General features: G+C 57.9%; 2 protein-coding genes across 2 annotated transcripts; one reads left to right on the top strand and one right to left on the bottom strand.

Moving 5' to 3' along the window:
- Positions 1–1,128: 1,128 nt before the first annotated feature.
- Positions 1,129–2,956, bottom strand: LOC127026735 (uncharacterized). Its single transcript, XM_050912047.1, has 4 exons — positions 2,787–2,956; positions 2,472–2,589; positions 1,817–1,888; positions 1,129–1,455 (listed from the first exon to the last, which is right to left on the bottom strand). The coding sequence occupies exons 1-4, from the start codon at positions 2,954–2,956 to the stop codon at positions 1,129–1,131; spliced, it is 687 nt and encodes a 228-aa protein (XP_050768004.1).
- A 20-nt stretch (positions 2,957–2,976) lies between these two features.
- LOC127026734 (feather beta keratin-like) lies at positions 2,977–10,122 on the top strand. The gene is made up of 3 exons (XM_050912046.1): positions 2,977–2,998; positions 9,330–9,427; positions 9,796–10,122. The coding sequence occupies exons 1-3, from the start codon at positions 2,977–2,979 to the stop codon at positions 10,120–10,122; spliced, it is 447 nt and encodes a 148-aa protein (XP_050768003.1).
- The last annotated feature ends 2,294 nt before the right edge of the window (positions 10,123–12,416 follow it).

Here is a 12,416-nt window from a genome sequence, read left to right as displayed (position 1 = left end):
ATGCTATGGCCCCAGGACCGCCTTTTTGTGCCTCTGCCCATTGGGGACAGGGCCAGGAATGAGGAGGAGGGGCTCAGCTTCCCAGCTGAGGAGACAGGCAGTATGCAGGAGCTCTCTGGAATGCTCTGTGGAAGGAAACAAACGATTGCAAAAAGCATCGCTGCAGCAGCTAGAAGACCACAAGACCTGTGGACCCCAGCTGTTGGGACAATGTTTTCCCAAAGATGCTGTGGCAGTATGTTCCCTTACTGTTCTCAGGCTTTTGTTTTCCAGCTGGTCTTCTCCTCACCCCGTAACTCTAAATCTCAGGGCTGTGGTGAGGAGAGGTTCCCTAGGCTTTCCGGGGAAGGTATTGCCTCTGCCTTGTCAGTAACACATTCATCCCTGCTCCTCCTGACTACTGGCTTCACAATGTTGAGCTTCCCAAGGAAAAAGAAAAGGCGTGCACAACAAAGCGATGGTAGTGACTGAACTACGTTGGGTCATTCTATCCCGGAATAGCCCACCTAGGCAGAGAAGTTTAGTAACGAGCGGGTACACCCAATTCACGACTAAGCATACTCAATGCAAAGGTGTGTTGACAATCACTGCAACACCGTCCCCAACAGCCCTCCCAGAACCACCCGTGAGCCACATCTCTCTCCCTGGGCATCTTGGGAGAGGGTCTGCAGGGGAAAGGACGAGACGAAGGCATGGGCTAGGATGCAGCAGAACTTTAATGTGTCAAAAGAGGGAAACGAGGTCGATCCGAGTGGAGGCCCCAGTGCAGGGAGCGCCAAGGCAGAAAGGAGTCTGCGCCCCATAGCTGTGGCAGAGGTCCTGCCAGGTGTCCCTCTGCCTGCCCCACAGAGGGAGCAGGGCCAGCAGGTCTTCCCTAGGCTGCCTTTGTGGAGCTCACAGCCCAGGGGAGCACAAGAGGACAAGGACATGGGAGGGAAAGGAGAGAGTGGACGAGGGGAAAGGCCGGCATGGGCCATGCCTTCCGAGAGCCCAGGCTGGCCCCGTCCTTTTGCACGGGGTGCTGGGATTGCTCAGCCCCTCTGAAAGCAGCAAGCGCATGCTCTGTCGCCAGTGCGGTACCATCTTGTGGGTGCCTGGGGGCCTTCCCCAGGGCCATCGCCAGCAGCTTTAGCAGGGGAGACACCTCCTGCCGCAGAGGCGGCTGCCCAAGCCGGAGAGGCCAAAGCCCCCGGAGGAGATGGGCACTCCCTCAGAGCTGAGGATGCTGCCAACGGCAGCGGAGGTGGAGGATCCCACGGCGGTGCTCTGTGGGAAGGAGCTGAGGATGGGGCCGGGCAGGGTGACCACCACGGGGGAGGGCTGGATGACGACGGTGGAGTCCTGGCACTGCCTGACACAGGGCTCATTGCAGCTGTTGGCCAGCGGGGTCGGGCCGCAGGGCTGGCATGGCAGGCACTGGTTGTAGCAGGACATGTCTCGGGGCCGCAGGTGCACCTGGGAGAGAGGGCAGGGGGAAGCAGAGCAGGGGAGATGGGTGAGGAGCAGCCTGTCACCCCACCACGAGGGAGCCAAGGCACGAGCTGGAGACGAGAGTTGGAGGCTGTGTAGGGAGGCCCACAGGCTTCGCCTTCCCCTCAGAAGAGCCCCGCTGAGAGTGACCAAGCCCAGGGAGATACCCACCTCCCCATAGCTGAGGACACACCGCAGCCAAGACCCAGCCATGACACACCTTCTGCTCCCTTCCCTCTCCCACGACAAGCAGTGCCAAGACCCCGCATGGGACAAAGGGGCAAGGATGCGCTGAGAAATCCCAAAGGAGGAGGAGGAGAAGGAGGAGAAAGGGCTTCAGACTCACCTTGTTCCAAGGAGATGGAGGCGAGAGGAGTGGATGAGAGAGGGAGGAGAAGGGCCCGCTTTTATACTGCTCCTGCACCGCCCCAGGCGCACAGTCACTGCACGCGGGCAGCAATTTTCCAACAGACTCACCTCCAAAGCAAAATATCCTACTTAATGGCACAGGTTGTGTCTTGGTTTCCGTCAATGCTGCCATTTCCTTTCCTCATTTCTGACATTCCTGGTCTGCCATGCAGGCTCCTTTCACGTGCTGGGATGAGAGGCCAAAGGATATCCCAGGCAGAATCGTGTCCGTGCGGGCAGAAGACAACGAGTCCCAAGTGCTGGAGGGGTCCCATGCAGGCCGGGGGTGTTGGCTTGGTGCAGTGAAGTGCGCTTGTTTGCAACTCCCTTTGCAGGAAGCGGCCCAGCACTGCCCCGCACCGCACACGTCAGCAGAGCACCCAAAGGCTCCTCTTTTTAAGGATGTGCCACGTGCTTCTCTCTCCTCCCTGTCTCTCAGCTCGCTGCAACAGTGACCGGCCGTTGCATCCCTGGGCAGCCAGGCTGTGCCAATGGTTTTGTCTGCCTTCCTCTTGATGCCCGTTTGTTCTGGGGAGAACGTTTGCCAGGCTGCCTGAGTATGGAGGGCTGGGGTTAGGAAAGCCAAAGCCCACCTGGCGTTGAATCGGGCAAAGCACATGGAGGCGAAGAAGAAGGTCTTCTTCCAGGTAGGTCGTCAGCAAAAGCAAAGCTTGGGCAAAGGCAACCCCAGCGTTGAACGGGGCAGCTTGCCTGAGGAGAGGAGATAACAGGAAAGGTGGAGATACTCAAAGGGTTCTTGGCCTTGGTCTTTCCTGGTAGGTTTTGCTGTTGAGAATTCGGGCTCCTGACATTCCTCGGAACGCCTGGAGCCGGGAAGACTTACTCAGAGTAGAGGAGGATCAGGTGTGGGAACATTTGAACAGATTGGAGTGACACGGTGTCCCTACAAGGCCACTCTCAACTCCCTTTGAAAGTCACAGCAGTCACGGAATGTATCTGAGGACTGGAAGAGAGGCAGTGGGCCTCCTGTCTTCAAGAAGGGCACGAAGGAGGAGCCGGGGAATGACAGGCCCGTCAGCGTCCCCTCGATCCCTGCAAAGGTGACGGAGCAAATCATCCCGGAAGCCTTTTCCGAACATGAAAGGACAAGAAGGGGATCGTGAGTGGTCAGCATGGATTTATGGAGGGGAAAGCAGGCCTGACCAACCTCACGGCCTCCTTTGGTGACGTGCCTGGCTCCGGTGGGTGAGGGAAGTGCAGCAAATGTTGTTCATCTCATCTAACCAAGGCTTTTGATGCTGTCTGCTGTAACCATCCTTACAGGCCAACTGATGAAATACCGGCTGGGGACGAGGGCAGTGCAGGGGATTGAAATCTGGCAGGGCTGCTGGTGCCCAAGGGTCGTGATGAGTGGCACCAATTCCAGGCAGAGGCCAGTCACTCTTGGTGCACCGCAGGGATCCAGACTAGGGTGAGTATTGTTTAAGCCCTTTTTTAATGACCTGCGGGGTTGGGAGGATGACACCCTCAGCAAGTCTGCAGATGAGACGCAGCTTGGGGGAGGAGGGCGTTGATCGAGCAGACAGCTGTCCTCTGCTGTTCAGAGGGATGTTGAGAGGCTGGAGACATGGGCAGACAGGAATGTCCTGAGGTTCAGCCAAGGGAAATGCAGACACCTCTTTGTGCAAAGTCCTGCAGTGGGGGAGGAAGAACCTCATGCACCTCACTACAGGCTGGGGCCGATGGGCTGCAAAAGAGCTTTGCAGCCGAGGACGTGGGTCCTGGTGGACACCGTGAGGCAGCCCTGCGCCCTTGCAGCAACGGCATCCAACAGCATCCTGGGCTGCATGAGGAAGAGGGTTGCTATCAGATGGCGGAAGGTGGTCCCTCTTCACTGCTCAGCACTGCTGAGACCACAACTGCCATGAAATGCGTCGAGCTCGCGGCTCTTCGGTAGGAGAGACGCACTGCCATCCCGGAGTGCAGCAAAGGGCCACACAGGCGAGCAAAGAATATTAAAGCAAAGCTCGTCTGGCTTTGAGTCTTGCAAGGGGCATCGAGAGAAACAGGCCACAAGCGTCAAGAGCAACATCCAGTCCTACAAGAGCAGCTGAAGACTGATGGAGGAAAATGTGGGCCCGCTGCTGAGTGGGGCAGCTGATTTCCTGAAGAGCGGACAGAGAGCAGGCTGTGGGGAGTCAATGCCTTCTCTGTCTCAGTCTTCACCTGCAAGGTCTCCCAGGCCGCTGTGGACTCTGAAAGAGTTGAAGGAAGGAGGGGGAGCCTTTGCAGCAGCGGGTGGGCATCAAATCAAGGCCTGCCTGGGAAAAGGCGACCCGTACATACCAGCTGATGTGCTCCAGGGCAGAGCTGCCGTACAGGTAGACCTAGACGGGGTGGAGGAATGGGCCCACAGGAGCCTCATGGCATTCAAGGAAGACAAATGGCAAGTCCTGCACCTGGAAAGGAAGAACGTCTTGCATCAGTACAGACTGGGGACAGAACTATGCTACGATCTTAGAGCCCACAGACCTCCTCCGGGTAGATCTGCCCGCGGGGGCAGGGTCAGCACTGGGGAGAGAGTGGGAGCGTGGAAGGGAACGGATGCAGAGGCCTCATCTTCCTGGCCAAGGAGACGGGGCAGTGGTGAGGAGCTCTCCTGAATACTCCGCGGAGGGAAAGAAAGGGTTGCGGAAAACATCTCCCCACCGGCTGGGACTCATCCCTGGGTCCCAGGCGATACATCTTCTCCCGGCATTAGGGCTTCAGCACGCCTCCCCTCCCGTGCCCCAAAGGCCTCCTCAGCCGGGAGCACAAACCAGCTCCAGTGGGGAGGCAAGAAAAGTTCCTCCAACGGCCCGGGGAGTGAGGGCTGGCAGGACCCTGCAGTGCGCCGTGCCTGGGGATGCGCGGGGAGGGGAGGTGCTCAGAAGGGCCCTGCGTACAAAACCAGCTCTCAGACTACATCGAGGAGGCGATGCGCCTCCCTGCCCTGCAGAGATGGAGGCAGCTGGGACGCGTTCCAGGAGGGCAAGGGAATGCCCTTGGGAGTGCGTGCTGTCTGCAGGCCCGTGTCCCATGCAGGGCTGAGTTCCTTTCTGGACAGGGCAGTTCCCTCCCTGCCCTGGGAAAACGAGCTCTGAGCACTGGGCTGTGCCCAGACACACAGCTCCAGGCAGCCCCAACGGCCATTGCCCTCAGCCTCACCTTCTTGCCGGCACTCCCGTAGCTCGCGGGGCTTGCAGGACAGTCAGCGTGTATTGGAAAAGTGGCCAGGCCTTTGTGTGTCATGCTGGTCAGGGTCCAAAGCATGCGGCCAACGTGCACGGTGGTGTGAGGAGAGTGGGAGGAACAAGATGTTGTCCCGAGCCCCAGCACACCCCTCTGGCAGTGAGAGGGGAGGAAGCTGACTCCACAGGGCTTGTTGAGTAATCAGAGGTTTTGGGAGGGCAGTGTTCTCCTTCCGCAAGCCTGCTGTCGGCACTGCTTGGGGACCCCCAGAGACTGCCATGAGAGGGGATGACTTTGCCAAATATACCGTGTCGTCCCAGAAGGAGAAGCTTTCCTTGGGTGGAGGCATGTGAAATCAGTAGCACAGCCCACCTGCCTATAGGGGCAATGATCAGTGACTGCTGGAGCGAGCAGGGCGGCAGGCAGGGAGGGAGAAGGATGTGACATGTCCTCATTCGGAGAAGCCTTTGGGCACTCAGGAGAGGACTGCATTGGTGGGAAGACAAGCGCGCCTTCCTGCACAGGGGTTTGAAGACAACCTCACCACGTTTCCTGAGACTGATGTCCTCCATCTGCACAGAGCCCTCCAGCAATCGCGGGAACATCTTCTGCCTGTACTGACTGAGCCCAAGCTCAGGAAATGCTTGGGCCTCTCACCCCGATACTTCAAAAGAGCCACGATGGCTTAATGGTCGTGTCAGAAATGAGGAAATGTAATGGCAGCGTTGAGGGAAACCAAAGCACAACCTGTGCCATTAAGTAGGATATTTTGCTTTGGAGGTGAGTCCGTTGGAAAATTAGTGCCCGCGTGCAGTGACTGTGCGCCTGGGGCGGTGCAGGAGCAGTATAAAAGCGGGCCCTTCTCCTCCCTCTCTCATCCACTCCTCTCGCCTCCATCTCCTTGGGAACAAGGTGAGTCTGAAGCCCTTTCTCCTGCTCGTCGTCGTTCTCCTCCAGTGTATCTCAACGCATACGTGCCCCTTTGTCCCATGCAGGGTCTTGGAGCGGCTTGTCGTGGGGGAGGGGAGGGGGCAGAAATTTTGCTATGGAGAGAAGCTGGGGCTTGGCTGAGGTGTCTCCTGATCTATGGGCTTGGAGGGGATCTCCCTGGGCTTGGTAGCTCACGGTAGGGCTCTTCCGGGCTGAGGAGAAGCCTGTGGGTCTCCGTACACAGCCTCCAGCTTATGTCTCCAGCTCGTGCCTTGGCTCCCTCGTGGTGGGGTGACAGGCTGCTCCTCACCCATCTCCCCTGCTCTGCTTCCCCCTGCCCTCTCTCCCAGGTGCACCTGCGGCCCCGAGACATGTCCTGCTACAGCCAGTGCCTGCCATGCCAGCCCTGCGGCCCGACCCCGCTGGCCAACAGCTGCAATGAGCCCTGTGTCAGGCAGTGCCAGGACTCCACCGTCGTCATCCAGCCCTCCCCCGTGGTGGTCACCCTGCCCGGCCCCATCCTCAGCTCCTTCCCGCAGAGCACCGCCGTGGGATCCTCCACCTCCGCTGCCGTTGGCAGCATCCTCAGCTCTGAGGGAGTGCCCATCTCCTCCGGGGGCTTTGGCCTCTCCGGCTTGGGCGGCCGCCTCTGCGGCAGGAGGTGTCTCCCCTGCTAAAGCTGCTCCCTGCCCTGAGGTCTCCACTCGGATCGACCTCGTTTCCCTCTTTTGACGCATTAAAGTTCTGCTGCATCTCAGCCTGCCCCTCTGTGTCATCCATTCCCGTGCAGATGCTCTCCCAAGATGCCCAGGCAGAGAGATGTTGCTCAAGGGTGGTTCTGGCAGGGGGTTGTTGCAGATGGCTTTGCACTGATTGCCAACACAGGCTTGCATTTAGTGTGCTTAGTCATGCATCGGGTGATCCTCTAGTTTCTAAATTTGTCCGCCTCTTTGGGTCTGGTTAGAATTACCCGACGTAGTTCAGTGACTACCATCCACTTTGTGGTGCACACTTTTTCTTTCTCCTCGTTAAGCTCGACACTGTGATGCAAGTAGTCAGGAAGGAATGTGGTATTGACAAGACATAGGCACTAGCTTCCCAGGAGAGGCCAGGAGAACCCATCCTAACCATAGCATCCTCAAAGGGAGGGACACAGTGCAGTGGGCTGCCTATCATAGGACCATAGGCCCATAGAATCAGAGAATAGTTTTGGTTGGAAGGGACCTTTAAAGATCATCTAGTCCAACCCCTCCGCCAGGGGCAGGGATATCTGTCACGTCACTGCATCACGTTACTCAAGGTTCCGTCAAACCTGACCTTGAACACTTCCAGTGATGGGGCATCCCATCGTTCTCTGGGCAACCTTTTCCAGTGTCTCACCACCCTCATCATAAAAAATGTCTTCCTTGTGTCCAATCTACATCTACCCTATTTCACTTTTAAGCTGTTGCTCCTTGCCCTATCGCTACAGGCCTTGATTTCACGTCTCTCTCCGACTTCCTTAAAAGCCCCCTTTAAGTAGTGAAAGGCTGCAATAAGGTCTCCCCAGAGCCTTCTCTTCTCCAGGCTGAAAAACCCAAACTCCCTCAGCCTTTCTTCATAGGAGAGCTGTTGCAGGCCTGTGATCATTTTTGTAGCCCTTCTCTGGAGCTGCTCTATCAGGTCCACGTCTCTTTTGTACTGGGGACCCCAGACTGGACACAGTGTCCCAGGTGGGGTCTCGTGAGAGCGGACTAGAAGCGGAGAACCACCTCCCTCGACCTGCTGGCCGCCCTTCTGTTGATGCAGCCCAGTAAAGGATTGACTTTCTGGGCTGCAAGCGCACTTTGCTGGCTCATGTCCAATTTTGCAACCTCCGGTATCCCCAAGTCCTTCTCTGCAGAGCTGCTCTCAACCATTCATCCTCCAGGCTGTATTGATACAGGGGATTGCCCCAACCCTGGTGCAGGACCTTCATGAAGGTAAAGAAGGGTTTGCGGAAAACATCTCCCCACCGGCTGGGACTCATCCCTGGGTCCCAGGCGATACATCTTCTCCCGGCATTAGGGCTTCAGCACGCCTCCCCTCCCGTGCCCCAAAGGCCTCCTCAGCCGGGAGCACAAACCAGCTCCAGTGGGGAGGCAAGAAAAGTTCCTCCAACGGCCCGGGGAGTGAGGGCTGGCAGGACCCTGCAGTGCGCCGTGCCTGGGGATGCGCGGGAGGGGAGGTGCTCAGAAGGGCCCTGCGTACAAAACCAGCTCTCAGACTACATCGAGGAGGCGATGCGCCTCCCTGCCCTGCAGAGATGGAGGCAGCTGGGACGCGTTCCAGGAGGGCAAGGGAATGCCCTTGGGAGTGCGTGCTGTCTGCAGGCCCGTGTCCCATGCAGGGCTGAGTTCCTTTCTGGACAGGGCAGTTCCCTCCCTGCCCTGGGAAAACGAGCTCTGAGCACTGGGCTGTGCCCAGACACACAGCTCCAGGCAGCCCCAACGGCCATTGCCCTCAGCCTCACCTTCTTGCCGGCACTCCCGTAGCTCGCGGGGCTTGCAGGACAGTCAGCGTGTATTGGAAAAGTGGCCAGGCCTTTGTGTGTCATGCTGGTCAGGGTCCAAAGCATGCGGCCAACGTGCACGGTGGTGTGAGGAGAGTGGGAGGAACAAGATGTTGTCCCGAGCCCCAGCACACCCCTCTGGCAGTGAGAGGGGAGGAAGCTGACTCCACAGGGCTTGTTGAGTAATCAGAGGTTTTGGGAGGGCAGTGTTCTCCTTCCGCAAGCCTGCTGTCGGCACTGCTTGGGGACCCCCAGAGACTGCCATGAGAGGGGATGACTTTGCCAAATATACCGTGTCGTCCCAGAAGGAGAAGCTTTCCTTGGGTGGAGGCATGTGAAATCAGTAGCACAGCCCACCTGCCTATAGGGGCAATGATCAGTGACTGCTGGAGCGAGCAGGGCGGCAGGCAGGGAGGGAGAAGGATGTGACATGTCCTCATTCGGAGAAGCCTTTGGGCACTCAGGAGAGGACTGCATTGGTGGGAAGACAAGCGCGCCTTCCTGCACAGGGGTTTGAAGACAACCTCACCACGTTTCCTGAGACTGATGTCCTCCGTCTGCACAGAGCCCTCCAGCAATCGCGGGAACATCTTCTGCCTGTACTGACTGAGCCCAAGCTCAGGAAATGCTTGGGCCTCTCACCCCGATACTTCAAAAGAGCCGCGATGGCTTAATGGTCGTGTCAGAAATGAGGAAATGTAATGGCAGCGTTGAGGGAAACCAAAGCACAACCTGTGCCATTAAGTAGGATATTTTGCTTTGGAGGTGAGTCCGTTGGAAAATTAGTGCCCGCGTGCAGTGACTGTGCGCCTGGGGCGGTGCAGGAGCAGTATAAAAGCGTGCCCTTCTCCTCCCTCTCTCATCCACTCCTCTCGCCTCCATCTCCTTGGGAACAAGGTGAGTCTGAAGCCCTTTCTCCTGCTCGTCGTCGTTCTCCTCCAGTGTATCTCAACGCATACGTGCCCCTTTGTCCCATGCAGGGTCTTGGAGCGGCTTGTCGTGGGGGAGGGGAGGGGGCAGAAATTTTGCTATGGAGAGAAGCTGGGGCTTGGCTGAGGTGTCTCCTGATCTATGGGCTTGGAGGGGATCTCCCTGGGCTTGGTAGCTCACGGTAGGGCTCTTCCGGGCTGAGGAGAAGCCTGTGGGTCTCCGTACACAGCCTCCAGCTTATGTCTCCAGCTCGTGCCTTGGCTCCCTCGTGGTGGGGTGACAGGTTGCTCCTCACCCATCTCCCCTGCTCTGCTTCCCCCTGCCCTCTCTCCCAGGTGCACCTGCGGCCCCGAGACATGTCCTGCTACAGCCAGTGCCTGCCATGCCAGCCCTGCGGCCCGACCCCGCTGGCCAACAGCTGCAATGAGCCCTGTGTCAGGCAGTGCCAGGACTCCACCGTCGTCATCCAGCCCTCCCCCGTGGTGGTCACCCTGCCCGGCCCCATCCTCAGCTCCTTCCCGCAGAGCACCGCCGTGGGATCCTCCACCTCCGCTGCCGTTGGCAGCATCCTCAGCTCTGAGGGAGTGCCCATCTCCTCCGGGGGCTTTGGCCTCTCCGGCTTGGGCGGCCGCCTCTGCGGCAGGAGGTGTCTCCCCTGCTAAAGCTGCTCCCTGCCCTGAGGTCTCCACTCGGATCGACCTCGTTTCCCTCTTTTGACGCATTAAAGTTCTGCTGCATCTCAGCCTGCCCCTCTGTGTCATCCATTCCCGTGCAGATGCTCTCCCAAGATGCCCAGGCAGAGAGATGTTGCTCAAGGGTGGTTCTGGCAGGGGGTTGTTGCAGATGGCTTTGCACTGATTGCCAACACAGGCTTGCATTTAGTGTGCTTAGTCATGCATCGGGTGATCCTCTAGTTTCTAAATTTGTCCGCCTCTTTGGGTCTGGTTAGAATTACCCGACGTAGTTCAGTGACTACCATCCACTTTGTGGTGCACACTTTTTCTTTCTCCTCGTTAAGCTCGACACTGTGATGCAAGTAGTCAGGAAGGAATGTGGTATTGACAAGACATAGGCACTAGCTTCCCAGGAGAGGCCAGGAGAACCCATCCTAACCATAGCATCCTCAAAGGGAGGGACACAGTGCAGTGGGCTGCCTATCATAGGACCATAGGCCCATAGAATCAGAGAATAGTTTTGGTTGGAAGGGACCTTTAAAGATCATCTAGTCCAACCCCTCCGCCAGGGGCAGGGATATCTGTCACGTCACTGCATCACGTTACTCAAGGTTCCGTCAAACCTGACCTTGAACACTTCCAGTGATGGGGCATCCCATCGTTCTCTGGGCAACCTTTTCCAGTGTCTCACCACCCTCATCATAAAAAATGTCTTCCTTGTGTCCAATCTACATCTACCCTATTTCACTTTTAAGCTGTTGCTCCTTGCCCTATCGCTACAGGCCTTGATTTCACGTCTCTCTCCGACTTCCTTAAAAGCCCCCTTTAAGTAGTGAAAGGCTGCAATAAGGTCTCCCCAGAGCCTTCTCTTCTCCAGGCTGAAAAACCCAAACTCCCTCAGCCTTTCTTCATAGGAGAGCTGTTGCAGGCCTCTGATCATTTTTGTAGCCCTTCTCTGGAGCTGCTCTATCAGGTCCACGTCTCTTTTGTACTGGGGACCCCAGACTGGACACAGTGTCCCAGGTGGGGTCTCGTGAGAGCGGACTAGAAGCGGAGAACCACCTCCCTCGACCTGCTGGCCGCCCTTCTGTTGATGCAGCCCAGTAAAGGATTGACTTTCTGGGCTGCAAGCGCACTTTGCTGGCTCATGTCCAATTTTGCAACCTCCGGTATCCCCAAGTCCTTCTCTGCAGAGCTGCTCTCAACCATTCATCCTCCAGGCTGTATTGATACAGGGGATTGCCCCAACCCTGGTGCAGGACCTTCATGAAGGTAAAGAAGGGTTTGCGGAAAACATCTCCCCACCGGCTGGGACTCATCCCTGGGTCCCAGGCGATACATCTTCTCCCGGCATTAGGGCTTCAGCACGCCTCCCCTCCCGTGCCCCAAAGGCCTCCTCAGCCGGGAGCACAAACCAGCTCCAGTGGGGAGGCAAGAAAAGTTCCTCCAACGGCCCGGGGAGTGAGGGCTGGCAGGACCCTGCAGTGCGCCGTGCCTGGGGATGCGCGGGGAGGGGAGGTGCTCAGAAGGGCCCTGCGTACAAAACCAGCTCTCAGACTACATCGAGGAGGCGATGCGCCTCCCTGCCCTGCAGAGATGGAGGCAGCTGGGACGCGTTCCAGGAGGGCAAGGGAATGCCCTTGGGAGTGCGTGCTGTCTGCAGGCCCGTGTCCCATGCAGGGCTGAGTTCCTTTCTGGACAGGGCAGTTCCCTCCCTGCCCTGGGAAAACGAGCTCTGAGCACTGGGCTGTGCCCAGACACACAGCTCCAGGCAGCCCCAACGGCCATTGCCCTCAGCCTCACCTTCTTGCCGGCACTCCCGTAGCTCGCGGGGCTTGCAGGACAGTCAGCGTGTATTGGAAAAGTGGCCAGGCCTTTGTGTGTCATGCTGGTCAGGGTCCAAAGCATGCGGCCAACGTGCACGGTGGTGTGAGGAGAGTGGGAGGAACAAGATGTTGTCCCGAGCCCCAGCACACCCTCTGGCAGTGAGAGGGGAGGAAGCTGACTCCACAGGGCTTGTTGAGTAATCAGAGGTTTTGGGAGGGCAGTGTTCTCCTTCCGCAAGCCTGCTGTCGGCACTGCTTGGGGACCCCCAGAGACTGCCATGAGAGGGGATGACTTTGCCAAATATACCGTGTCGTCCCAGAAGGAGAAGCTTTCCTTGGGTGGAGGCATGTGAAATCAGTAGCACAGCCCACCTGCCTATAGGGGCAATGATCAGTGACTGCTGGAGCGAGCAGGGCGGCAGGCAGGGAGGGAGAAGGATGCGACATGTCCTCATT

Source organism: Gymnogyps californianus, chromosome 28 (assembly GCF_018139145.2).
Source record: "Gymnogyps californianus isolate 813 chromosome 28, ASM1813914v2, whole genome shotgun sequence".
NCBI lineage: Eukaryota > Metazoa > Chordata > Aves > Accipitriformes > Cathartidae > Gymnogyps > Gymnogyps californianus.
The sequence above is the reverse complement of the archived record's forward strand: the minus strand, read 5'-3'. Positions and strand labels throughout refer to the sequence as shown.

What these genes read in the sequence shown, in the direction of transcription:
- LOC127026735 (XM_050912047.1), bottom strand. Translation starts at nt 2,956, where the DNA reads ATGATTTGCTCCGTCACCTTTGCAGGGATCGAGGGGACGCTGACGGGC. An exon ending in AGGGAGTTGAGAGTGGCCTT is followed by an intron (nt 2,590 to 2,786) that starts GTAGGGACACCG and finishes TCCTCTCCTCAG; the next exon opens with GCAAGCTGCCCCGTTCAACG. An exon ending in TTTGCCCGATTCAACGCCAG is followed by an intron (nt 1,889 to 2,471) that starts GTGGGCTTTGGC and finishes GGGGCGGTGCAG; the next exon opens with GAGCAGTATAAAAGCGGGCC.
- LOC127026734 (XM_050912046.1), top strand. Translation starts at nt 2,977, where the DNA reads ATGAAAGGACAAGAAGGGGATC. An exon ending in GAAAGGACAAGAAGGGGATC is followed by an intron (nt 2,999 to 9,329) that starts GTGAGTGGTCAG and finishes GCCCGCGTGCAG; the next exon opens with TGACTGTGCGCCTGGGGCGG. An exon ending in TCCATCTCCTTGGGAACAAG is followed by an intron (nt 9,428 to 9,795) that starts GTGAGTCTGAAG and finishes CCTCTCTCCCAG; the next exon opens with GTGCACCTGCGGCCCCGAGA.